The sequence below is a fragment of the Oncorhynchus mykiss genome, chromosome 2 (assembly GCF_013265735.2).
Source record: "Oncorhynchus mykiss isolate Arlee chromosome 2, USDA_OmykA_1.1, whole genome shotgun sequence".
NCBI lineage: Eukaryota > Metazoa > Chordata > Actinopteri > Salmoniformes > Salmonidae > Oncorhynchus > Oncorhynchus mykiss.
In genome coordinates, this window is record NC_048566.1 from 12192142 (window position 1) to 12219058 (window position 26917).

General features: G+C 53.2%; 1 protein-coding gene across 6 annotated transcripts in view; it reads right to left on the reverse strand.

Annotated features, from left to right (window-relative positions):
* LOC110513475 (vacuolar protein sorting-associated protein 13B) overlaps window positions 1–26917 on the reverse strand; it is an 818772-nt gene that overhangs the window by 720203 nt on the left and 71652 nt on the right. For all 6 annotated transcript variants that reach the window (XM_036938036.1, XM_036938048.1, XM_036938043.1 and 3 more), the window contains exons 4-5: window positions 12657–12774; window positions 1494–1661 (exon numbers count right to left, since the gene is read on the reverse strand). In XM_036938036.1, the coding sequence (XP_036793931.1) occupies window positions 1494–1661; window positions 12657–12774 (286 nt within the window). The remainder of the gene's footprint in view (window positions 1–1493; window positions 1662–12656; window positions 12775–26917) is intronic.

Here is a 26917-nt window from a genome sequence, read left to right on the forward strand (position 1 = left end):
GTTAACAGGTGTGTTCCCTATATAGTCCTGGTTAACAGGTGTGTGTGTCCCCTATATAGTCCAGGTTAACAGGTGTGTTCCCTATATAGTCCACTACTAGAGTCCAGGTTAACAGGTGTGTTCCCTATATAGTCCAGGTTAACAGGTGTGTTCCCTATATAGTCCACTACTAGAGTCCAGGTTAACATGTGTGTCCCCTATATAGTCCAGGTTAACAGGTGTGTTCCCTATATAGTCCTGGTTAACAGGTGTGTCCCCTATATAGTCCTGGTTAACAGGTGTGTTCCCTATATAGTCCAGGTTAACAGGTGTGTGTTCCCTATATAGTCCAGGTTAACAGGTGTGTTCCCTATATAGTCCAGGTTAACAGGTGTGTTCCCTATATAGTCCTGGTTAACAGGTATGTCCCCTATATAGTCCTGGTTAACAGGTGTGTGTGTCCCCTATATATCCCAGGTTAACAGGTGTGTTCCCTATATAGTCCTGGTTAACAGGTGTGTTCCCTATATAGTCCTGGTTAACAGGTGTGTGTGTCCCCTATATATCCCAGGTTAACAGGTGTGTTCCCTATATAGTCCTGGTTAACAGGTATGTCCCCTATATAGTCCTGGTTAACAGGTGTGTGTGTCCCCTATATAGTCCAGGTTAACAGGTGTGTTCCCTATATAGTCCAGGTTAACAGGTGTGTTCCCTATATAGTCCTGGTTAACAGGTGTGTGTGTTCCCTATATATCCCAGGTTAACAGGTGTGTCCCCTATATAGTCCAGGTTAACAGGTGTGTTCCCTATATAGTCCTGGTTAACAGGTGTGTGTGTCCCCTATATAGTCCAGGTTAACAGGTGTGTTCCCTATTTAGTCCTGGTTAACAGGTGTGTGTGTTCCCTATATATCCCAGGTTAACGGGTGTGTGTGTCCCCTATATATCCCAGGTTAACAGGTGTGTTCCCTATATAGTCCAGGTTAACAGGTGTGTGTGTCCCCTATATAGTCCTGGTTAACAGGTGTGTGTGTTCCCTATATAGTCCTGGTTAACAGGTGTGTGTGTTCCCTATATAGTCCTGGTTAACAGGTGTGTGTGTCCCCTATATAGTCCAGGTTAACAGGTATGTTCCCTATATAGTCCAGGTTAACAGGTGTGTTCCCTATATAGTCCTGGTTAACAGGTGTGTTCCCTATATAGTCCTGGTTAACAGGTGTGTTCCCTATATAGTCCTGGTTAACAGGTGTGTTCCCTATATAGTCCTGGTTAACAGGTGTGTTCCCTATATAGTCCAGGTTAACAGGTGTGTGTTCCCTATATAGTCCAGGTTAACAGGTGTGTGTGTCCCCTATATAGTCCTGGTTAACAGGTGTGTGTGTTCCCTATATAGTCCTGGTTAACAGGTGTGTGTGTTCCCTATATAGTCCTGGTTAACAGGTGTGTGTGTCCCCTATATATCCCAGGTTAACAGGTGTGTTCCCTATATAACAGGTGTGCGTGCAGACAGCTGACCTGTGATGTCCATGAAGGCTCGGTCCCAGAACTCATGGACGGTGTAACTCTCAGCAGAGGTGATGTTGACAGACAGGACGATGTCGTCCTCAACGTACTTCAAGATCAGGTTGTTGACCACAATGTTGACGTTGTTCACCACCCGACGGATCAGACTCTGGACGTAGCCTGGAGTGAGTGAGTGAGTGAGTGAGTGAGAGTGAATGAGTGACACACACACACACACACACACACACATTAATTCAGTGTTAATACCCAGTGAAACAGAGACAAGTGTAATTCAGAGCTTCCTTAAAGCAACATTCCCTGGGAGCTAACCCTGACCCCTGACCTCTACCCTAACCCCTAACCCCTAACCTCTCCTCTAACCCTGACCCCTGATCTCAACCCTGACCCCTAACCTCTCCTCTAACCCTGACCCCTGATCTCTACCCTAACCCCTAACCTCTCCTCGAACCCTGACCCCTGATCTCTACCCTAACCCTGACCCCTGATCTCTACCCTAACCCTGACCCCTGATCTCTACCCTAACCCTGACCCCTAACCCCTAACCTCTCCTCTAACCATGACCTCTCCTCTAACCCTGACCCCTGATATCTACCCTAACCTCTCCTCTAACCTCTATCCTCTCCTCTAACCCTGACCCCTGATCTCTACCCTAACCCTGACCTCTCCTCTAAACATGACACCTGATCTCTACCCTAACCACTAACCTCTCCTCTAACCCCTAACCTCTCCTCTAACCCCTAATCTCTCCACTCCTCTCAGACTCTAAACCTGACCTCTCCTCTCCTCTCAGACTCTAACCCTGACCCCTGATCTCGACCCTAACCCCTAATCTCTCCTCTAACCCCTAACCTCTCCTCTAACCCCTAACCTCTCCTCAGACTCTAACCCTGACCCCTCCTCTTAGACTCTAACCCTGACCTCTCCACTCCTCTGACTCTAACCCTGACCTCTCCTCTCCTCAGACTCTAACCCTGACCTCTCCACTCCTCTGACTCTAACCCTGACCTCTCCTCTCCTCGGACTCTAACCCTGACCTCTCCTCTTCTCAGACTCTAACCCTGACCTCTCCTCTCCTCAGACTCTAACCCTGACCTCTCCACTCCTCTCAGACTCTAACCTTGACCTCTCCTCTCCTCTCCTCAGACTCTAACCCTGACCTCTCCTCTCCTCTCAGACTCTAACCCTAACATCTCCTCTCCTCTCAGACTCTAACCTTGATCCCTCCTCTCCTCAGACTCTAACCTTCTCCTCTCCTCAGACTCTAACCCTGACCCCTCCTCTCCTCAGACTCTAACCCTGACCTCTCCACTCCTCTCAGACTCTAACCCTGACCTCTCCTCTCCTCAGACTCTAACCCTGACCTCTCCTCAGACTCTAACCCTGACCTCTCCTCAGACTCTAACCCTGACCTCTCCTCAGACTCTAACCCTGATGTCTCCTCTCCTCTCAGACTCACCCTGACCTCTCCTCTCCTCAGACTCTAACCCTGACCTCTCCACTCCTCTCAGACTCTAACCCTGACCTCTCATCAGACTCTAACCCTGACCTCTCCTCAGACTCTAACCCTGACCTCTCCTCTCCTCCTCTAACCCTGACCTCTCCTCAGACTCTAACCCTGACCTCTCCTCTCCTCTGACTCTAACCCTGACCTCTCCTCTCCTCTCAGACTCTAACCCTGACCTCTCCACTCCTCTGACTCTAACCCTGACCTCTCCTCTCCTCAGACTCTAACCCTGACCTCTCCACTCCTCTGACTCTAACCCTGACCTCTCCTCTCCTCAGACTCTAACCCTGACCTCTCCTCTCCTCAGACTCTAACCCTGACCTCTCCTCTCCTCAGACTCTAACCCTGACCTCTCCTCTCCTCAGACTCTAACCATGACCTCTCCTCAGACTCTAACCCTGACCTCTCCACTCCACTCAGACTCTAACCTTGACCTCCCCTCTCCTCAGACTAACGCTGACCTCTCCTCTCAGACTCTAACCCTAACATCTCCTCTCCTCTCAGACTCTAACCCTGACCCCTCCTCTCCTCAGACTCTGAACCTGACCTCTCCTCAGACTAACCCTGACCTCTCCTCTCCTCAGACTCTAACCCTGACCCCTCCTCTCCTCAGACTCTAACCCTGACCTCTCCTCTCCTCTCAGACTCTAACCCTGACCTCTCCTCTCCTCTCAGACTCTAACCCTGACCTCTCCTCTCCTCAGGCTCTAACCCTGACCTCTCCTCAGACTCTAACCCTGACCTCTCCTCAGACTCTAACCCTGACCTCTCCTCAGACTCTAACCCTGATGTATCCTCTCCTCTCAGACTCACCCTGACCTCTCCTCTCCTCAGACTCTAACCCTGACCTCTCCTCAGACTCTAACCCTGACCTCTCCTCAGACTCTAACCCCGACCTCTCCTCAGACTCTAACCCCGACCTCTCCTCAGACTCTAACCCTGACCTCTCCTCTCCTCTCAGACTCTAACCCTGACCTCTCCACTCCTCTGACTCTAACCCTGACCTCTCCTCTCCTCAGACTCTAACCCTGACCTCTCCACTCCTCTGACTCTAACCCTGACCTCTCCTCTCCTCAGACTCTAACCCTGACCTCTCCTCTCCTCAGACTCTAACCCTGACCTCTCCTCTCCTCAGACTCTAACCATGACCTCTCCTCTCCTCAGACTCTAACCCTGACCTCTCCACTCCACTCAGACTCTAACCTTGACCTCCCCTCTCCTCAGACTAACGCTGACCTCTCCTCTCAGACTCTAACCCTAACATCTCCTCTCCTCTCAGACTCTAACCCTGACCCCTCCTCTCCTCAGACTCTGAACCTGACCTCTCCTCAGACTAACCCTGACCTCTCCTCTCCTCAGACTCTAACCCTGACCCCTCCTCTCCTCAGACTCTAACCCTGACCTCTCCTCTCCTCTCAGACTCTAACCCTGACCTCTCCTCTCCTCAGGCTCTAACCCTGACCTCTCCTCAGACTCTAACCCTGACCTCTCCTCAGACTCTAACCCTGACCTCTCCTCAGACTCTAACCCTGATGTATCCTCTCCTCTCAGACTCACCCTGACCTCTCCTCTCCTCAGACTCTAACCCTGACCTCTCCTCAGACTCTAACCCTGACCTCTCCTCAGACTCTAACCCCGACCTCTCCTCAGACTCTAACCCCGACCTCTCCTCAGACTCTAACCCCGACCTCTCCTCAGACTCTAACCCTGACCTCTCCTCAGACTCTAACCCTGACCTCTCCTCAGACTCTAACCCTGACCTCTCCTCTCCTCCTCTAACCCTAACCTCTCCTCAGACTCTAACCCTGACCTCTCCTCAGACTCTAACCCTGACCTCTCCTCAGACTCTAACCCTGACCTCTCCTCAGACTCTAACCCTGACCTCTCCTCTCAGACTCTAACCCTGACCTCTCCTCTCAGACTATAACCCTGACCTCTCCTCTCCTCTGACTCTAACCCTGACCTCTCCTTAGACTCTAACCCTGACCTCTCCTCAGACTCTAACCCTGACCTCTCCTCAGACTCTAACCCTGACTTCTCCTTTCCTCTCAGACTCTAACCCTGACCTCTCCTCTCCTCTCAGACTCTAACCCCGACCTCTCCTCTCAGACTCTACCCCTGACCTCTCCTCTTAGACTCTAACCCTGACCTCTCCTCTCCTCAGACTCTAACCCTGACCTCTCCACTCAGACTCTAACCCCTCCTCTCAGACTCTAACCCTGACCTCTCCTCTCAGACTCTAACCCTGACCTCTCCTCTTAGACTCTAACGCTGACCTCTCCACTCCTCTCAGACTCTAACCCTGACCTCTCCACTCCTCTCAGACTCTAACCCTGACCTCTCCTCTCCTCTCAGACTCTAACCCTGACCTCTCCTCTCCTCTCAGACTCTAACCCTGACCTCTCCACTCTTCAGACTAACCCTAACCTCTCCTCTCCTCAGACTCTAACCCTGACCTCTCCACTCAGACTCTAACCGCTCCTCTCAGACACTAACCCTGACCTCTCCTCTCAGACTCTAACCCTGACCTCTCCTCTTAGACTCTAACCCTGACCTCTCCTCTCCTCAGACTCTAACCCTGACCTCTCCTCTCCTCAGACTCTAACCCTGACCTCTCCTCTCCTCTCAGACTCTAACCCTGACCTCTCCTCAGACTCTAACCCTGACCTCTCCTCTCCTCTCAGACTCTAACCCTGACCTCTCCTCTCAGACTATAACCCTGACCTCTCCTCTCAGACTATAACCCTGACCTCTCCTCTTAGACTCTAACCCTGACCTCTCCTCTCCTCAGACTCTAACCCTGACCTCTCCTCTCAGACTCTAACCCTGACATCTCCTCTCCTCTCAGACTCTAACCCTGACCTCTCCTCTCCTTAGACTATAACCCTGACCTCTCCTCTTAGACTCTAACCCTGACCTCTCCCCTCCTCTCAGACTCTAACCCTGACCTCTCCTCTCCACTCCTCTCAGACTCTAACCCTGACCTCTCCTCTCCACTCCTCTCAGACTCTAACCCTGATCTCTCCTCTCCTCAGACTCTAACCCTGACCTCTCCACTCAGACTCTAACCCTGACCTCTCCACTCAGACTCTAACCCTGACCACTCCTCTCAGACTCTAACCCTGACCTCTCCTCTCCTCAGACTCTAACCCTGACCTCTCCTCTCCTCAGACTCTAACCCTGACCTCGCCTCTCCTCAGACTCTAACCCTGACCTCTCCTCTCCTCAGACTCTAACCCTGACCTCTCCTCAGACTCTAACCCTGACCTCTCCTCAGACTCTAACCCTGACCTCTCCTCTCCTCAGACTCTAACCATAACCTCCTGGCTCTGCGTGGGCTCGTAAATAAGCTCAGAGTCTGACATGTTATTTATTGCCACAGTGTGTCCCTTGGACATGAGCAGTTAAATTAGCTAAATATCCAGAAGAAAACAGTGTTGCCCCAGTCCAGCGCCACAAATCTTCAGTGAATTCTCTCTCGTCTTCCCTCGGATGTGGAGCTCAGTAGAACCAGAACTATGTACAGCAGCAGGCCTCCACCTCCCTCCTCCTCCTCCTCCCTCCACCACGCCTCGTATACATTACCACCACTCATTACCACATGCTCTCTGAAACATACAGACACTAGCTCCCTACTCCTCCTCCCTCCTCCATACTCCCTCAGCTCAAACTCCTCTATCCCACCACCCCTACTCTCCTTCCCTCCTCCATACTCCCTCCACTCCCTGTGCTCTCCTCTCCATACTCCCTCCTCCCAAACTCCTCTATCCCACCACCCCCCACTCTCCCTCCTCCCTCCTCTCCCTCCCTCCTCCCAAACTCCTCTATCCCACCACCCCCCACTCTCCCTCCTCCCAAACTCCTCTATCCCACCACCCCCCACTCTCCATCCTCTCCCTCCCTCCTCCCTCCTCTCCCTCCCTCCTCCCAAACTCCTCTATCCCACCACCCCCCACTCTCCCTCCTCCCAAACTCCTCTATCCCACCACCCCCCACTCCCCATCCTCTCCCTCCCTCCTCCCTCCTCTCAAACTCCTCTATCCCACCTCCCCTACTCTCCCTCCCACTCTCCCTCTTCCCCCTAGACCAGCCTTTATACTGGACTCCTTGGTTAACCATGTCTCTGTAAGGCTGTAACTGATCCTGGACCAGCCTTAATACTGGACTCCTTGGTTAACCATGTCTCTGTAAGGCTGTAACTGATCCTGGACCAGCCTTAATACTGGACTCCTTGGTTAACCATGTCTCTGTAAGGCTGTAACTGATCCTGGACCAGCCTTTATACTGGACTCCTTGGTTAGAACAGAAGTCCATGAATAGAGGGACTGTTCTGCTATTTTCACACGACCAAAACACACATGTACAACGTTATGTGTGTGTGTGTGTGTGTGTGTGTGTGTGTGTGTGTGGTGTGTGTGTGTGTGTGTGTGTGTGGTGTGTGTGTGTGTTGGGGTCAGTCAGAAGGTTCCTGTCACACCTGCAGACTGAGCTCTGAGCTGGGCAGTAAAACAGCCTCCTGCTATTTCCACTCTGGATCTAATTTACCTGTTTCACCACCGACCGAGGCCCACTCCCCGCGCCCGGTCAGCCCAGAGCCCTCCACCCCTCCACCCCAAGCCCTCCACCCCAACCCCCAGCCGTCCACCCCAAGCCCTCCACCCCAACCCTCAGCCCTCCACCCCTCCACCCCAACCCCCATCCCACTCTGTGAGCCTTCGTGCTACTCTAAACCTCTGTAAACAATTGACACAGCCAGCACCTGTGCCTCAGCCCACAGGGAGGAAGCCCACTTACAACTGTTCAACCATAAAATGACTGGAAAAACCAACCTTCACATGAGCTCAGCAACACAGACCCAAGTCAAGTAGTCTCCTCTGTGGAATACAGGACCAGACTACTTGACATGAGCTCAGCAACACAGACCCAAGTCAAGTAGTCTCCTCTGTGGAATACAGGACCAGACTACTTTACATGAGCTCAGCAACACAGACCCAAGTCAAGTAGTCTCCTCTGTGGAATACAGGACCAGACTACTTTACATGAGCTCAGCAACACAGACCCAAGTCAAGTAGTCTCCTCCGTGGAATACAGGACCAGACTACTTTACATGAGCTCAGCAACACAGACCCAAGTCAAGTAGTCTCCTCCGTGGAATACAGGACCAGACTACTTGACATGAGCTCAGCAACACAGACCCAAGTCAAGTAGTCTCCTCTGTGGAATACAGGACCAGACTACTTGACATGAGCTCAGCAACACAGACCCAAGTCAAGTAGTCTCCTCTGTGGAATACAGGACCAGACTACTTGACATGAGCTCAGCAACACAGACCCAAGTCAAGTAGTCTCCTCTGTGGAATACAGGACCAGACTACTTGATGAGCTCAGCAACACAGACCCAAGTCAAGTAGTCTCCTCTGTGGAATACAGGACCAGACTACTTGACATGAGCTCAGCAACACAGACCCAAGTCAAGTAGTCTCCTCTGTGGAATACAGGACCAGACTACTTGATGAGCTCAGCAACACAGACCCAAGTCAAGTAGTCTCCTCTGTGGAATACAGGACCAGGCTACTTTACATGAGCTCAGCAACACAGACCCAAGTCAAGTAGTCTCCTCCATGGAATACAGGACCAGACTACTTGACATGAGCTCAGCAACACAGACTCAAGTCAAGTAGTCTCCTCTGTGGAATACAGGAATTCATGAAGATTGAATGAATGGTTCTGGGTCTGAATGGTTCTGGGTCTGAATGGTTCTGGGTCTGAATGGTTCTGGGTCTGAATGGTTCTGGGTCTGAATGGTTCTGGGTCTGAATTAATAACTGCTATAGTCTACCACCATCTGAATGGTTATGGGTCTGAATGGTTCTGGGTCTGAATGGTTATCTCGTCTTTCAAACTACCTGTGAGTTCTATTGACTGCTGAATTCAACACTCAACAAACAAGAGCTTTCATCCCTCTTCCAAGAGAAATGCCCAAACTTCACTAAACTTTTGCCACAAAGTTAGAAACACAGAATCATCTAGAATGTCATTGTATGCTGTAGCGTTAAGACTTCCCTTCACTGGAACTAAAGGGCCCGAACCATGAAAAACAGCCCCAGACCATTATTCCTCCTCCACCAAACTTTACAGTTGGCACTATACATTGGGACAGGTAGCGTTCTCCTGGCATCCACCAAACCCAGATTCGTCCGTTGGACTGCCAGATGGTGAAGCGTGATTCATCACTCCAGAGAACGTGTTTCCCCTGCTCCAGAGTCCAGAAGAGGTGAGCTTTACACCAGTCCAGCCAAGGTTTGGCATTACACATGGTGATTTTAGGCTTGTGTGCTGCTGCTCTGCCATGGAAACCCATTTCATGAAGCTCCCGACCAACAGTTATTGTGTTGACGTTCTTTCAGAGGCAGTTTGGAACTTGGTACTGAGTGTTGCAACCGAGTCCAGACAATTTTTTTACGCACCTCAGCCCACGTTGGTCCCTTTCTGTGAGCTTGTGTGGTTTACCACTTCACGGCTGAGCCGTTGTTGCTCCTAGACGTTTCCACTTCACCATAACAGGACTTAGAGTTGACCCAGGGCAGCTCTAGCAGGGCAGAAATTTGACGAACTGACTTGTTGGATAGGTGGCATCCTATGACGGTGCCACGTTGAAAGCCACTGGGCTCTTCAGTAAGGCCCATTCTACTGCCAATGTTTGTCTATGGAGATTTGCTTGGCGGTGTGCTCGATTTTACACACCTGTCAGCAACAGGGTGTGACTGAAATAGTCAAATCCACAAATTTGAAGGGGTGTCCACATATATATATGTATGTATAGACCTTGTTAAAACAGAAACGCTTGGCTACTGTTGAACAGGTCCTGTGTAACACAACCACACACTGTATATATATAATTCACACTGTTATAAATCCCCATTTACATCTCCAACTAAGAGTCATGTATTGTCGTCCAGCTGAAAGCTGACAGCACGGAGGTTTCCCCAGAGTGGGTTGTGATACAGCACGGAGGTTTCTCCAGAGTGGGTGGTGATACAGCACGGAGGTTTCCCCAGAGTGGGTGGTGATACAGCACGGAGGTTTCCCCAGAGTGGGTTGTGATACAGCACGGAGGTTCTCCCAGAGTGGGTTGTGATACAGCACGGAGGTTCCCCAGAGTGGGTTGTGATACAGCACGGAGGTTCTCCCAGAGTGGGTTGTGATACAGCACGGAGGTTCCCCCAGAGTGGGTTGTGATACAGCACGGAGGTTCCCCCAGAGTGGGTTGTAATACAGCACGGAGGTTTCCCCAGAGTGGGTTGTGATACAGCACGGAGGTTTCCCCAGAGTGGGTTGTGATACAGCACGGAGGGTTCCCCAGAGTGGGTTGTGATACAGCACGGAGGTTTCCCCAGAGTGGGTTGTGAGACAGCACGGAGGTTCCCCAGAGTGGGTTGTGATACAGCACAGAGGTTCCCCAGAGTGGGTTGTGATACAGCACGGAGGTTCCCCAGAGTGGGTTGTGATACAGCACAGATGTTTCCCCAGAGTGGGTTGTGATACAGCACAGAGGTTTCCCCAGAGTGGGTTGTGATACAGCACAGATGTTTCCCCAGAGTGGGTTGTGATACAGCACAGATGTTTCCCCAGAGTGGGTTGTGATACAGCACAGAGGTTTCCCCAGAGTGGGTTGTGATACAGCACAGATGTTTCCCCAGAGTGGGTTGTGATACAGCACAGATGTTTCCCCAGAGTGGGTTGTGATACAGCACAGAGGTTTCCCCAGAGTGGGTTGTGATACAGCACAGAGGTTTCCTCAGAGTGGGTTGGAATACAGCACAGAGGTTTCCCCAGAGTGGGTTGTGATACAGCACAGATGTTTCCCCAGAGTGGGTTGTGATACAGCACGGAGGTTCCCCAGAGTGGGTTGTGATACAGCACGGAGGTTTCCTCAGAGTGGGTTGTGATACAGCACGGAGGTTCCCCAGAGTGGGTTGTGATACAGCACGGAGGTTTCCTCAGAGTGGGTTGTGATACAGCACAGAGGTTCCCCAGAGTGGGTTGTGATACAGCACGGAGGTTCCCCAGAGTGGGTTGTGATACAGCACGGAGGTTCCCCAGAGTGGGTTGGAATACAGCACAGAGGTTTCCCCAGAGTGGGTTGTGATACAGCACAGAGGTTTCCCCAGAGTGGGTTGTGATACAGCACAGAGGTTTCCCCAGAGTGGGTTGTGATACAGCACGGAGGTTCCCCAGAGTGGGTTGGAATACAGCACGGAGGTTCCCCAGAGTGGGTTGGAATACAGCACGGAGGTTCCCCAGAGTGGGTTGTGATACAGCACGGAGGTTTCTCCAGACAGGCTCTAAGTATATTAGTGGTAAGTTGACATGGTAGTATATTAGTGGTAAGTTGACATGGTAGTAATTGAGTGGTAAGTTGACATGGTAGTATATTAGTGGTAAGTTGACATGGTAGTAATTGAGAGGTAAGTTGACATGGTAGTATATTAGTGGTAAGTTGACATGGTAGTATATTAGTGGTAAGTTAACATGGTAGTATATTAGTGGTAAGTTGACATGGTAGTATATTAGTGGTAAGTTGACATGGTAGTAATTGAGTGGTAAGTTGACATGGTAGTATATTAGTGGTAAGTTGACATGGTAGTATATTAGTGGTAAGTTGACATGGTAGTATATTAGTGGTAAGTTGACATGGTAGTAATTGAGTGGTAAGTTGACATGGTAGTATATTAGTGGTAAGTTGACATGGTAGTATATTAGTGGTAAGTTAACATGGTAGTAATTGAGTGGTAAGTTGACATGGTAGTATATTAGTGGTAAGTTGACATGGTAGTATATTAGTGGTAAGTTGACATGGTAGTATATTAGTGGTAAGTTGACATGGTAGTATATTAGTGGTAAGTTAACATGGTAGTAATTGAGTGGTAAGTTGACATGGTAGTATATTAGTGGTAAGTTGACATGGTAGTATATTAGTGGTAAGTTGACATGGTAGTATATTAGTGGTAAGTTGACATGGTAGTATATTAGTGGTAAGTTAACATGGTAGTATATTAGTGGTAAGTTGACATGGTAGTATATTAGAGGTAAGTTGACATGGTAGTATATTAGTGGTAAGTTGACATGGTAGTATATTAGAGGTAAGTTGACATGGTAGTATATTAGTGGTAAGTTGACATGGTAGTAATTGAGTGAGTGATAGATTTATCATTAAGCCTGCAGAGAGTCTCTTCGGACAGTAAAATTAGTCATAACTTCGGCCTCTCTGAAGTCAGTTCAGAGATGTTTCATTGATAAAGTCCTAACAGATCTGGGTTTACAGCCTCACTCACACGGGGACTTTATTGTGTCGCTAAGTGTCGTTGTTAGGGGCGTGTCGTTAGGAGGAGAGAGGTTGGAATCCCTGTCCTGTGGGACGACTGGAATCCCAAATTACACCCTATTCCCTAGATGGTGCCCTACTTTTGAGCAGGATGCACAGGGCTAGGGAATAGGAACGTATCGAGGACCGTGGTGGTCAGACACCCCTTTTCTGATAAGACCTGTCCTGTCAGTGATTCATCCACCCACTGAGGCCTAGCCCTGCCTGGTGGTCAGCGTGAAGCAGGGGGGTAGAGTACTCCCTGTGGCCACGGAGCCATCACTCACCTGGGGGCAGGTCTGGGTCGGAGGGGGCGGCCTGCTGGAGGCGACGGGGCTTGGGAAGGGTCTTGGAGCTCTCTGAGGCGCTGCGACTGGTGGAGCTAGAAACACTCTCATGGTCGTCCTGCACAGGAAAACAAACACACAGAGAGATTTAATAATTACTTTTTGTTTATTATCTATTTGTCTTGCTTTGGCGACGTGTTTCACATGCCAATAAAGCACTTAAATTGAATTGAATTCTGAGAGAGACACAGAGAGAGAGCGAGAAAGAGAGAGACAGAGAGACACAGAAGGAGAGAGAGAGAGAGAGACAGAAGGAGAAAGACAGAGAGAGACAGAGAGAGACAGAGAGAGAGAGAGAGATACCCAGGAGAGAGAGAGAGAGAGAGAGAGAGATAGAGAGAGCGAGCGAGAGAGAGAGACAGAGAGAGAGAGACCCAGAAGGAGAGAGAGACAGAGAGAGAGAGACAGAAGGAGAAAGGAGAGAGAGACAGAGAGAGAGAGAGACAGAAGGAGAAAGACAGAGAGAGACAGAGAGAGAGAGAGAGACAGAGAGAGAGAGAGAGAGAGAGAGAGACCCAGAAGGAGAGAGAGAGAGAGAGAAGGAGAGAGAGAGAGAGAGAGAGAGACCCAGAAGGAGAGAGAGAGAGAGAGAGAGAGAGAGAGAAGGAGAGAGAGAGAGACTATTTCCACATGGTTACAACACTGTATACAGACATAATGACATGTATAATGTTTATAATCCTTTGAAACTTGAGTGTAATGTTTACTGTTAATTTATTATTGATTATTTCACCTTTGTTTATGATCTATTTGACCTGCTTTAACAATGTAAACACATGTTTCCATGGTAATAAAGCCCCTTGAATTGAAATGAGAGAGACATGAGCAGAGGACTAGGTGTAGGGGGTCAGGAGGGAGGGGCAAGGGGTCACAAGGATGCTGCAGAGGGGTGGGAGGTTGAGGGGGAGGGAGGGGGTCACAAGGCTGCTGCAGAGGGGTGGGAGGTGGAGGGGGAGGGAGGGAGGGGGTCACAAGGCTGCTGCAGAGGGGTGGGAGGTTGAGGGGGAGGGGGGGGGGTCACAAGGCTGCTGCAGAGGGGTGGGAGGGGGAGGGAGGGAGGGAGGGGGTCACAAGGCTGCTGCAGAGGGGTGGGAGGTTGAGGGGGAGGGGGGGGGGTCACAAGGCTGCTGCAGAGGGGTGGGAGGGGGAGGGAGGGAGGGGGTCACAAGGATGCTGCAGAGGGGTGGGAGGTTGAGGGGGAGGGAGGGGTCACAAGGCTGCTGCAGAGGGGTGGGAGGTGGAGGGGGAGGGAGGGAGGGGGTCACAAGGCTGCTGCAGAGGGGTGGGAGGTTGAGGGGGAGGGGGGGGTGGTCACAAGGCTGCTGCAGAGGGGTGGGAGGGGGAGGGAGGGAGGGGGTCACAAGGATGCTGCAGAGGGGTGGGAGGTTGAGGGGGAGGGAGGGGGTCACAAGGCTGCTGCAGAGGGGTGGGAGGTGGAGGGGGAGGGAGGGGGTCACAAGGCTGCTGCAGAGGGGTGGGAGGTTGAGGGGGAGGGAGGGAGGGGGTCACAAGGATGCTGCAGAGGGGTGGGAGGTTGAGGGAGGGGTGTAGACATGCACCAGTGATCACCACTACACTCCTGCCTGGTTTACAACCTCCTCCAGTGCCCTTATGAACCCTAATCAATACATACAGGGGGTGGACACCATGGGACACTGCAGGGCAGAGAGCACACACACACACACACACCCACACACACACACACACACACACACACACACACACACACCCACACCCACACCCACACCCACAGGATCAGGTGGTTAACATGGCAGTCTGAGAACTCGCGTTGTTCTGACGAACCTAAACACTAAAGGTGTCAAAACCAAACACAAATTGGCTGCATAACCCCCTCTCCTCCCTCCTCTTCCATTCTCCCCCTCTTCTCCCCCCCCCCCCCCCCGTTCCCCCCTCTCCTCCCTCCTCTTCCTCCCTCCCCCTCTTCTTCCTCCCCCCCGTTCTCCCCTCTCCTCCCTCCTCTTCCTCCCTCCCCCTCTTCTTCCTCCCCCCCGTTCCCCCCTCTCCTCCCTCCTCTTCCTCCCTCCCCCTCTTCTTCCTCCCCCCCCGTTCCCCCCTTCCTCCCTCCTCTTCTCCTCTTCCCCCCATTCCTCTTACTTCTCCTCCTCCTCCCTCCCATTCCCTTCTCCTCCCCTTCCCTCTTACTTCTCCTCCTCCTCCCTCCCTTTCTACTTCTCCTCCCTTTCTACTTCTCCTCCCCTTCTACTTCTCCTCCCATTCCCTTCTCCTCCCTTCCTCCCCCTCCCTTCTTCTTACCCCTCCTCCTTCCTCCCCCTCCCTCCCTCCCTCTCCCCTCCCTTATTCTTACCACTCCTCCTTCCTCCCCCTCCCTCCCTCTCCCCTCCCTTCTTCTTCCTCCTCCCTCCCTTCCTCCTCCTCCTCCCTCCCTTCCTCCCTCCCCCTCCTTCCTCCCTTCCTCCCCCCCTCCCTTCCTCCTCCCCCTGTTATACTGTGACAACTCTCCAGCCATCCATTTTAACCTCCAGGTTTTGACGGGATGTGATCAGACCGGTCCTCTGCTTGTGGTGTTGGTGTAGTAATGAAGATGACATTTAAACATGGACTGAATGAGTGTGTTTCCCCCCAGTCCTCTGGTCGGTGGGCTAAAGTAAACACAGTGATGCCCAAAACAGACTGTCTGGTGAAAACATTTACACTGAGCTCCTAACACACACAGACACACCACTGAGCCGCCGCGGCCCAGCTCGGTGGGAACCGGTAAACAGAATGTGGAGGAATAATAAACAGCAAGGTTGTGAATTATAGAAACGGGGCAACAATAAGAAATAGATTATAGTCTGATTATCTCTCACTGCATCTGTAAACGCTCCATCACTTCAACACGCTGCGACGTTTACAGACATTTAGATACAACACCACGGGACCTGACACAGTGTAGGGGGGGGGGGGGGACCTGACACAGTGTAGGGGGGGGGGGCCTGACACAGTGTAGGGGGGGGGGGGGGGGGGGGGGGGACCTGACACAGTGTAGGGGGGGGGGGGGGGGGACCTGACACAGTGTAGGGGGGGGGACCTGACACAGTGTAGGGGGGGGGGGGGGACCTGACACAGTGTAGGGGGGGGGCCTGACACAGTGTAGGGGGGGGGGGGGGACCTGACACAGTGTAGGGGGGGGGGACCTGACACAGTGTGTGGGGGGGGGGGGGGGTCTAGGGGCCTCCTGGGGAGGGTAGGGGGCTCCTGGGGAGGGTCTAGGTGGGGGGGCTCCTGGGGGGTAGGGTATGGGGGGGAGGGGGGGTCCTGGGGAGAGATCCTGGGGAGGGATCCTGGGGAGAGATCCTGGGAAGGGTCTGGGGGGGGGGGGCTCCTGGGGAGAGTCTAGGTGGGGGGGGCTCCTGGGGAGGGTCTAGGTGGGGGGGTCCTGGGGAGGTGGCTCCTGGGGGGGGGGGGGGGGGTCTAGGGGCCTCCTGGGGAGGGTAGGGGGCTCCTGGGGAGGGTAGGGGGCTCCTGGGGAGGGTCTAGGTGGGGGGGCTCCTGGGGGGGAGGGTATGGGGGGGAGGGGGGGTCCTGGGGAGAGTCTAGGTGGGGGGGCTCCTGGGGAGGGTCTGGGGAGAGATCCTGGGGAGGGTCTGGGGAGAGATCCTGGGGAGGGATCCTGGGGAGAGATCCTGGGAAGGGTCTGGGGGGGGGGGCTCCTGGGGAGAGTCTAGGTGGGGGGGGCTCCTGGGGAGGGTCTAGGGAGAGATCCTGGGGAGGGCTCCTGGGGGGGGATCCTGGGGAAGGTAGAGGAGGTAAAGGGCTTGGAGGTGGGATGTTCTGTCTGGCCTCCAGGCATGTCAACTCAGCTGTTGCCCTGAGGAGTAGAGATGACGGCCGGCAGAGAGCAGAGAAGCCCTGCCAGTGTGAGTGACAGGAGAGGGGGGACCCCCTACCCAGAAAGTAAGTAGGGGCGGAGGGTTAGGGCACAGGAAAGCCAAGCATGACCTCTCACCCCCCTGTGCCCCTGTAGACGTCTGTCTGAGGGGGGAACCAATGACTGGAGAAACTAAGGCTAAAGCCATCCATCACGTAACACCATTCATTCCTATGTGAAGACACAATAGCGCAAGCAAGTCGCTTTTTAGCTGGCTCAGACGGCGTCTCATAGAAACAACATGTACAGTTTGAGCTAGTCCAGGAGGCTCCGTGCCGCCTCCTCTCCAGGAGGCTCGGTGCCGCCTCCTCTCCAGGAGGCTCGGTGCCGCCTCCTCTCCAGGTCTCCAGGAGGCTCCGTGCCGCCTCCTCTCCAGGAGGCTCAGTGCCGCCTCCTCTCCAGGAGGCTCCGTGCCTCCTCCTCTCCAGGAGGCTCAGTGCTGCCTCCTCTCATTGAGTCAAGTTGAAGGCCGACCGGGGTACTGCAGGCTGCCATTAGCAACTACAACTTCTGTGTGCAATTTTAAAATCAATTGGTTCAAGGACATAAACAATACATACAGCAGTATGAGGACACCCCTTCAAATTAGTAAATCCGGCTAATTCAGCCACACCCACTCCTGACAGGTGTATAAAAGTGAGCACACAGCCATGCAATCTCCATAGACAAACATTGACAGTAGAAATGGCCTTAGACTTTCAACGTGGCACCGTCATAGGATGCCACCTTTCCACACAAGTCAGTTTGTCAAATTTCTGCCCTGCTAGAGCTGCCCGGGGTCAACTCTAAGTGCTGTTATTGTGAAGTGGAAACGTCTAGGAGCAACAACGGCTCAGCCACGAAGTGGTAGACCACACAAGCTCACAGAACGGGACCACCGTGTGCTGAATCGTCGGTCCTCGGTTGCAACCCTCCACTACCGAGTTCCAAACTGCCTCTGGAAGCAACGTCAGCACAATAACTGTTCGCCGAGAGCCTCATGAAATGGGTTTCCATGGCCGAGCAGCCGCACATAAACCTAAGATCACCATGCGCAATGCTAAGCGTCAGCTGGAGTGGTGTAAAGCTCGCCGCCATTGGACTCTGGAGCAGTGGAAACGCGTTCTCTGAAGTGATGAACCACTCTTCACCATCTGGCAGTCCGACGGACGAATCTGGGTTTGGCAGATGCCAGGAGAACGCTACCTGCCCCAATGCATAGTGCCAACTGTAAAGTTTGGTGAAGGAGGAATAATGGTCTGGGGCTGTTTTTCATGGTTCCGGCCCCTTAGTTCCAGTGAAGGGAAATCTTAACGCTACAGCATACACTGACATTCTAGATGATTCTGTGCTTCCAACTTAGTGGCAACAGTTTGGGGAAGGTGGCAACAGTTTGGGGAAGGTGGCAACAGTTTGGGGAAGGTGGCAACAGTTTGGGGAAGGTGGCAACAGTTTGGGGAAGGTGGCAACAGTTTGGGGGAAGGCCCTTTCCTGTTTCAGCATGACAATGCCCCCGTGCACAAAGCGACGTCCATATAAAAATGGTTTGTCAAGATTCGTGTGGAAGAACTTGACTGGCCTGCACAGAACCCTGACCTCAACCACATGGAACACCTTTGGGATGAATTGGAATGCAGACTGCGAGCCAGGCCTAACCGCCCAACATCAGTGCCCGACCTCACTAATGCTCTTGTGGTTGAATGGAAGCAAGTCCCCGCAGCAATGTTCCAACACCCCCAGCCTCCACCCGCCCCCCCCCCCCCCCCCCCCCCACCCTACTGACCTGGAAGTAAATAGACCTTTAAAACTGCCATCTCTCCGCTGGGTTCAAGGTCGTTGTTTTAACATCAATTTGCCATAAGCAAAACAAAAACAGACATTTATTCTCATTGTCCTGAAATAAAACATGATGTGAAAAGTTCAAATCTGAAATGACAGCAGTTCTATTCCACAACCACCAATTAGGCTTCGGTTCTCTTCACACAGATTGGAGAGTGATTTTTCAATTTATAAACTAAACTGTCTCCATCCCCAGCCTCCACTCCCCTCCCTCCCTCCACTCCCCTCCCTCCCTCCACTCCCCTCCCTCCACTCCCCAGCCTCCACTCCCCTCCCTCCACTCCCCTCCCTCCACTCCCCAGCCTCCACTCCCCAGCCTCCACTCCCCTCCCTCCACTCCCCAGCCTCCACTCCCCTCCCTCCACTCCCTCCACTCCACTCCCCAGCCTCCACTCCCCTCCATTCCCCTCCCTCCACTCCCCAGCCTCCACTCCCCTCCCTCCACTCCCCAGCCTCCACTCCCCTCCCTCCACTCCCCTCCCTCCACTCCCCAGCCTCCACTCCCCTCCCTCCACTCCCCAGCCTCCACTCCCCTCCCTCCACTCCCCTCCCTCCACTCCCCAGCCTCCACTCCCCAGCCTCCACTCCCCAGCCTCCACTCCCCAGCCTCCACTCCCCAGCCTCCACTCCCCTCCCTCTAAACTATAGACTGGAAGGGATGAGGGGGTGCTAGCTCTACTAAACTATAGACTGGAAGGGATGGGGGGGCTGCTAGCTCTACTAAACTATAGACTGGAAGGGATGGGGGGGGGGGGGGGGGGGCTGCTAGCTCTACTAAACTATAGACTGGAAGGGATGGGGGGGCTGCTAGCTCTACTAAACTATAGACTGGAAGGGATGGGGGGGGGGGGGGGGGTGCTAGCTCAACTAAACTATAGACTGGAAGGGATGGGGGGGGGGGGTGCTAGCTCTACTAAACTATAGACTGGAAGGGATGGGGGGGGGGGTGCTAGCTCTACTAAACTATAGACTGGAAGGGATGGGGGGGGGCTGCTAGCTCTACTAAACTATAGACTGGAAGGGATGGGGGGGGGGTGCTAGCTCTACTAAACTATAGACTGGAAGGGATGGGGGGGGGGGGGGGGGTGCTAGCTCTACTAAGCTATAGACTGGAAGGGATGGGGGGGGGGGCTGCTAGCTCTACTAAACTATAGACTGGAAAGGATGGGGGGGGGGGCTGCTAGCTCTACTAAACTATAGACTGGAAGGGATGGGGGGGGGGTGCTAGCTCTACTAAACTATAGACTGGAAGGGATCGGGGGGGGGGGTGCTAGCTCTACTAAACTATAGACTGGAAGGGATGGGGGGGGCTGCTAGCTCTACTAAACTATAGACTGGAAGGGATGGGGGGGGGGGGTGCTAGCTCAACTAAACTATAGACTGGAAGGGATGGGGGGGCTGCTAGCTCAACTAAACTGTAGACTGGAAGGGATGGGGGGGGGGCTGCTAGCTCTACTAAACTATAGACTGGAAGGGATGGGGGGGGGGTGCTAGCTCTACTAAACTATAGACTGGAAGGGATGGGGGGGCTGCTAGCTCTACTAAACTATAGACTGGAAGGGATGGGGGGGCTGAGGGGACCTGGAAGGGATGGGGGGCTGAGGGAGCTGGAAGGGATGGGGGGGCTGAGGGGAGCTGGAAGGGATGGGGGGCTGAGGGGAGCTGGAAGGGATGGGGGGGGCTGAGGGGAGCTGGAAGGGATGGGGGGCTGAGGGGAGCTGGAAGGGATGGGGGGGGCTGAGGGGAGCTGGAAGGGATGGGGGGGCTGCTAGCTCTACTAAACTATAGACTGGAAGGGATGGGGGGGGGGGGGGGGGGTGCTAGCTCAACTAAACTATAGACTGGAAGGGATGGGGGGGGGGGGTGCTAGCTCTACTAAACTATAGACTGGAAGGGATGGGGGGGGGGGTGCTAGCTCTACTAAACTATAGACTGGAAGGGATGGGGGGGGGCTGCTAGCTCTACTAAACTATAGACTGGAAGGGATGGGGGGGGGGTGCTAGCTCTACTAAACTATAGACTGGAAGGGATGGGGGGGGGGGGGGGGGGGTGCTAGCTCTACTAAGCTATAGACTGGAAGGGATGGGGGGGGGGCTGCTAGCTCTACTAAACTATAGACTGGAAAGGATGGGGGGGGGGGCTGCTAGCTCTACTAAACTATAGACTGGAAGGGATGGGGGGGGGGTGCTAGCTCTACTAAACTATAGACTGGAAGGGATCGGGGGGGGGGGTGCTAGCTCTACTAAACTATAGACTGGAAGGGATGGGGGGGGCTGCTAGCTCTACTAAACTATAGACTGGAAGGGATGGGGGGGGGGGGGGTGCTAGCTCAACTAAACTATAGACTGGAAGGGATGGGGGGGCTGCTAGCTCAACTAAACTGTAGACTGGAAGGGATGGGGGGGGGGCTGCTAGCTCTACTAAACTATAGACTGGAAGGGATGGGGGGGGGGTGCTAGCTCTACTAAACTATAGACTGGAAGGGATGGGGGGGCTGCTAGCTCTACTAAACTATAGACTGGAAGGGATGGGGGGGCTGAGGGGACCTGGAAGGGATGGGGGGCTGAGGGAGCTGGAAGGGATGGGGGGGCTGAGGGGAGCTGGAAGGGATGGGGGGCTGAGGGGAGCTGGAAGGGATGGGGGGGGCTGAGGGGAGCTGGAAGGGATGGGGGGCTGAGGGGAGCTGGAAGGGATGGGGGGGGCTGAGGGGAGCTGGAAGGGATGGGGGGGGCTGAGGGGAGCTGGAAGGGATAGGGGGGGGGGGGGGGGCTGCTTCAGTGTTCCACTAGATTAATGAAAGACAGTATCCAACAGAAAGATCGCTGGATAAACACATTCTAATGTTGTTGTTGATTTTCCTCTCCTGGGCCCAGTGAACTCAAAGCAGTGTGGCAGGAGAGAGGGAGGGAGGGAGGGAGGGGTTGTCGGTGGAGCGAGGACGAACGAACGCCCAAGCAGTGAGAAAATAAATTGAGGGTAACCCGATAGGTCCTTATCGCAAACAGACTCCCCTCCACCCCCCCAGGTCTGACACGTTGAGGCCTTGTCCCCCATGTCACGACCCACGCAGAGAGAGACGTCCCTGGGGAGGCCCGGGGCAATCAGACCCCCCTCTACCACCACCACTATTACCAGCCAGCTCCACTTCTAGTTGTTCCCATCAGACTATTACACCAGACACTGTGCTGCAGAGTAGTGAGAACAATCACACACAGAGACAGAGAGACAGAGAGAGAGAGAGAGAGAGAGAGAGAGAGGGAGAGAGAGAGAGAGAGAGAGAGAGAGAGAGAGAGAGAGGAGAGGAGAGAGAGAGAGAGAGGAGAGGAGAGAAAGAGAGAGAGGAGAGAGAGAGAGAGAGAGAGAGAGAGAGAGAGAGAGAGAGACAGAGAGAGAGAGAGAGACAGAGAGAGAGAGAGAGAGACAGAGAGAGAGTTAACAGAGAGAGAGACAGAGAGAGAGAGAGACAGAGAGAGACAGAGAGAGAGAGAGAGAGAGAGAGAGAGAGAGTTAACAGAGAGAGAGACAGAGAGAGAGAGAGACAGAGAGAGAGAGAGAGACAGAGAGAGAGAGAGAGAGAGAGAGAGAGAGAGAGAGAGAGAGAGAGAGAGGGAGAGAGAGAGAGTTAACAGAGAGAGAGACAGAGAGAGAGAGAGACAGAGAGAGAGAGAGAGAGAGAGAGAGAGAGAGAGAGAGAGAGAGAGAGAGAGACCAGGACCAAGGCGGTGTACATTACCATTCACTAAACAAAGCACGGAAGCCAACACATATTTAAAGATTGGGTGTTTGTGATGTGTTTCAGATTGAACTGTCTGCCACTGGTCTACAACAGCAGCAGTAACACCACTGACTAGCTACCACTGGTATAGAACAGGGGCAGTAACACCACTGGTATAGAACAGGGGCAGTAACACCACTGGTATAGAACAGCAGCAGTAACACCACTGGTATAGAACAGGGGCAGTAACACCACTGGTATAGAACAGGGGCAGTAACACCACTGGTATAGAACAGGGGCAGTAACACCACTGGTATAGAACAGGGGCAGTAACACCACTGGTATAGAACAGGGGCAGTAACACCACTGGTATAGAACAGGGGCAGTAACACCACTGGTATAGAACAGGGGCAGTAACACCACTGGTATAGAACAGGGGCAGTAACACCACTGGTATAGAACAGGGGCAGTAACACCACTGGTATAGAACAGGGGCAGTAACACCACTGGTATAGAACAGGGGCAGTAACACCACTGGTATAGAACAGGGGCAGTAACACCACTGGTATAGAACAGGGGCAGTAACACCACTGGTATAGAACAGGGGCAGTAACACCACTGGTATAGAACAGGGGCAGTAACACCACTGGTATAGAACAGGGGCAGTAACCCCACTGGTATAGAACAGGGGCAGTAACACCACTGACTAGCGATTAGCATTAGCTGCTAACATGATTTAGGTCCCAACATGTTAAGAAAAAGACAAACTAGCTGTTTGCAGATGTAAGAAGCACAAACTAATAGTGTCACTACAGAACACTAGTGGATTTATATTAAGATGCAAAGTGAAAACAGCATCATAGTCATCAACATGGTTGCTAGTGCTGCGTTGACCATGCAGACTGACGAGTGTCTCCAAGTGCTGCGTTGACCATGCAGACTGACAGGTGTCTCCATGTGCTGCGTTGACCATGCAGACTGACAGGTGTCTCCATGTGCTACGTTGACCATGCAGACTGACAGGTGTCTCCATGTGCTGCGTTGACCATGCAGACTGACAGGTGTCTCCATGTGCTGTGTTGACCATGCAGACTGACAGGTGTCTCCATGTGCTGCGTTGACCATGCAGACTGACAGGTGTCTCCATGTGCTGCGTTGACCATGCAGACTGACAGGTGTCTCCATGTGCTGCGTTGACCATGCAGACTGACAGGTGTCTCCATGTGCTGCGTTGACCATGCAGACTGACAGGTGTCTCCATGTGCTGCGTTGACCATGCAGACTGACAGGTGTCTCCATGTGCTGTGTTGACCATGCAGACTGACAGGTGTCTCCATGTGCTGCGTTGACCATGCAGACTGACAGGTGTCTCCATGTGCTGCGTTGACCATGCAGACTGACAGGTGTCTCCATGTGCTACGTTGACCATGCAGACTGACAGGTGTCTCCATGTGCTGTGTTGACCATGCAGACTGACAGGTGTCTCCATGTGCTGCGTTGACCATGCAGACTGACAGGTGTCTCCATGTGCTGCGTTGACCATGCAGACTGACAGGTGTCTCCATGTGCTGCGTTGACCATGCAGACTGACGAGTGTCTCCATGTGCTGCGTTGACCATGCAGACTGACGAGTGTCTCCATGTGCTGCGTTGACCATGCAGACTGACGAGTGTCTCCATGTGCTGCGTTGACCATGCAGACTGACGAGTGTCTCCATGTGCTGCGTTGACCATGCAGACTGACGAGTGTCTCCATGTGCTGCGTTGACCATGCAGACTGACAGGTGTCTCCATGTGCTGCGTTGACCATGCAGACTGACGAGTGTCTCCATGTGCTGCGTTGACCATGCAGACTGACAGGTGTGTCCATGTGCTGCGTTGATCATGCAGACTGACAGGTGTGTCCATGTGCTGCGTTGACCATGCAGACTGACAGGTGTCTCAATGTGCTGCGTTGACCATGCAGACTGACAGGTGTCTCCATGTGCTGCGTTGACCATGCAGACTGACAGGTGTCTCCATGTGCTGCGTTGACCATGCAGACTGATAACAAGTGTTTCCATGTGCTGCGTTGAGCATGCAGACTGACAGGTGTCTCAATGTGCTACGTTGACCATGCAGACTGACAGGTGTCTCAATGTGCTACGTTGACCATGCAGACTGACAGGTGTCTCCATGTGCTGCGTTGACCATGCAGACTGACAGGTGTCTCCATGTGCTGCGTTGTCCATGCAGACTGACAGGTGTCTCCATGTGCTGCGTTGACCATGCAGACTGACAGGTGTCTCCATGTGCTGCGTTGACCATGCAGACTGACGAGTGTCTCCATGTGCTGCGTTGACCATGCAGACTGACAGGTGTCTCCATGTGCTGCGTTGACCATGCAGACTGACAGGTGTCTCCATGTGCTGCGTTGACCATGCAGACTGACAGGTGTCTCCATGTGCTGCGTTGACCATGCAGACTGACAGGTGTCTCCATGTGCTTCGTTGACCATGCAGACTGACAAGTGTTTCCATGTGCTGCGTTGACCATGCAGACTGACGAGTGTCTCCATGTGCTGCGTTGACCATGCAGACTGACAGGTGTCTCCATGTGCTGCGTTGACCATGCAGACTGACAGGTGTCTCCATGTGCTGCGTTGACCATGCAGACTGACAGGTGTCTCCACGTGCTATGTTGACCATGCAGACTGACAGGTGTCTCAATGTGCTGCGTTGACCATGCAGACTGATAACAAGTGTTTCCATGTGCTGCGTTGAGCATGCAGACTGACAGGTGTCTCAATGTGCTACGTTGACCATGCAGACTGACAGGTGTCTCAATGTGCTACGTTGACCATGCAGACTGACAATCTGATCATCTCAACTCAAATTTCATCAAAGCCAAATGTATTTGTCACGTGTGCCAAAATACAACAGGTGTAGAATTTACTGTGAAATGCAGACTCACGAGCCCTTTAGCAACAATGAAGAGTTAAAAAGTAAGACAACTCTCCCCCCTTCTCCCTCCCTCTCTCTCTCCCCCTTCTCCCTCCCTCTCTCTCCCCCTTCTCCCTCCCCCTCTCTCCCCCTTCTCCCTCCCCCTCTCTCACCCTTCTCCCTCCCCCTCTCTCCCCCCTTCTCCCTCCCCCTCTCTCTCCCCCCTTCTCCCTTCCTCTCTCTCCCCCCTTCTCCCTCCCCCTCTCTCTCCCCCCTTCTCTCTCCCCCTTCTCCCTCCCCCTCTCTCTCCCCCCTTCTCCCTCCCTCTCTCCCTCTCCCTCTCTCTCCCCCTTCTCCCTCCCTCTCTCTCTCCCCCCTTCTCCCTCCCCCCCCTCTCTCTCCCCCCTTCTCCCTCCCTCTCTCTCCCCCTTCTCCCTCCCTCTCCCTCTCTCTCCCTCTCCTTCTCCCTCTCTCTCCCCCTTCTCCCTCCCTCTCCCCCCTCCTTCTCCCTCTCTCTCCCCCTTCTCCCTCCCTCTCCCCCCTCCTTCTCCCTCTCTCTCCCCCTTCTCCCTCCCTCTCACCCCTCCTTCTCCCTCTCTCCCCCTCCCTCTCTCTCTCTCCCTTCTTCCTTCTCCATCAACCCCTTCTGTCTCTCCCTCCCTCCTCCTTCTCCCTCTCTCCATCTCTCTCTTTCTACCCTCCTTCTTCATCAACCCCTTCTGTCTCTCCCTCTCTCCCCCTTCTCCCTCTCCCTCTCTCCGTCTCTCTCTTTCTACCCTCCTTCTCCATCAACCCCTGCTGTCTCTCCCCTCTCCTCTGAGATTGCATTCCCTACAGGACAGGATATCTGCAGCATGAACAATGGCTGTGTAGCGGTAATGAAATATTACCGTTCTGAAAAGTACACGGCGCGCAGCAATAAGTCTCAGCAATGTACTGCTGGATTCCTCAGCCCCCATCTGTCTAACTGGGAGAAACACTAAACCTCCAGTCAGTCTACTGGTTCCTCAGCCCCCATCTGTCTAACTGGGAGAAACACTAAACCTCCAGTCAGTCTACTGGTTCCTCAGCCCCCATCTGTCTAACTGGGAGAAACACTAAACCTGCAGTCAGTCTACTGGTTCCTCAGCCCCCATCTGTCTAACTGGGAGAAACACTAAACCTCCAGTCAGTCTACTGGTTCCTCAGCCCCCATCTGTCTAACTGGGAGAAACACTAAACCTGCAGTCAGTCTACTGGTTCCTCAGCCCCCATCTGTCTAACTGGGAGAAACACTAAACCTCCAGTCAGTCTACTGGTTCCTCAGCCCCCATCTGTCTAACTGGGAGAAACACTAAACCTCCAGTCAGTCTACTGGTTCCTCAGCCCCCATCTGTCTAACTGGGAGAAACACTAAACCTCCAGTCAGTCTACTGGTTCCTCAGCCCCCATCTGTCTAACTGGGAGAAACACTAAACCTCCAGTCAGTCTACTGGTTCCTCTGTCTAACTGGGAGAAACACTAAACCTCCAGTCAGTCTACTGGTTCCTCAGTCCCCATCTGTCTAACTGGGAGAAACACTAAACCTCCAGTCAGTCTACTGGTTCCTCAGCCCCCATCTGTCTAACTGGGAGAAACACTAAACCTGCAGTCAGTCTACTGGTTCCTCAGCCCCCATCTGTCTAACTGGGAGAAACACTAAACCTGCAGTCAGTCTACTGGTTCCTCAGCCCCCATCTGTCTAACTGGGAGAAACACTAAACCTCCAGTCAGTCTACTGGTTCCTCTGTCTAACTGGGAGAAACACTAAACCTCCAGTCAGTCTACTGGTTCCTCAGCCCCCATCTGTCTAACTGGGAGAAACACTAAACCTCCAG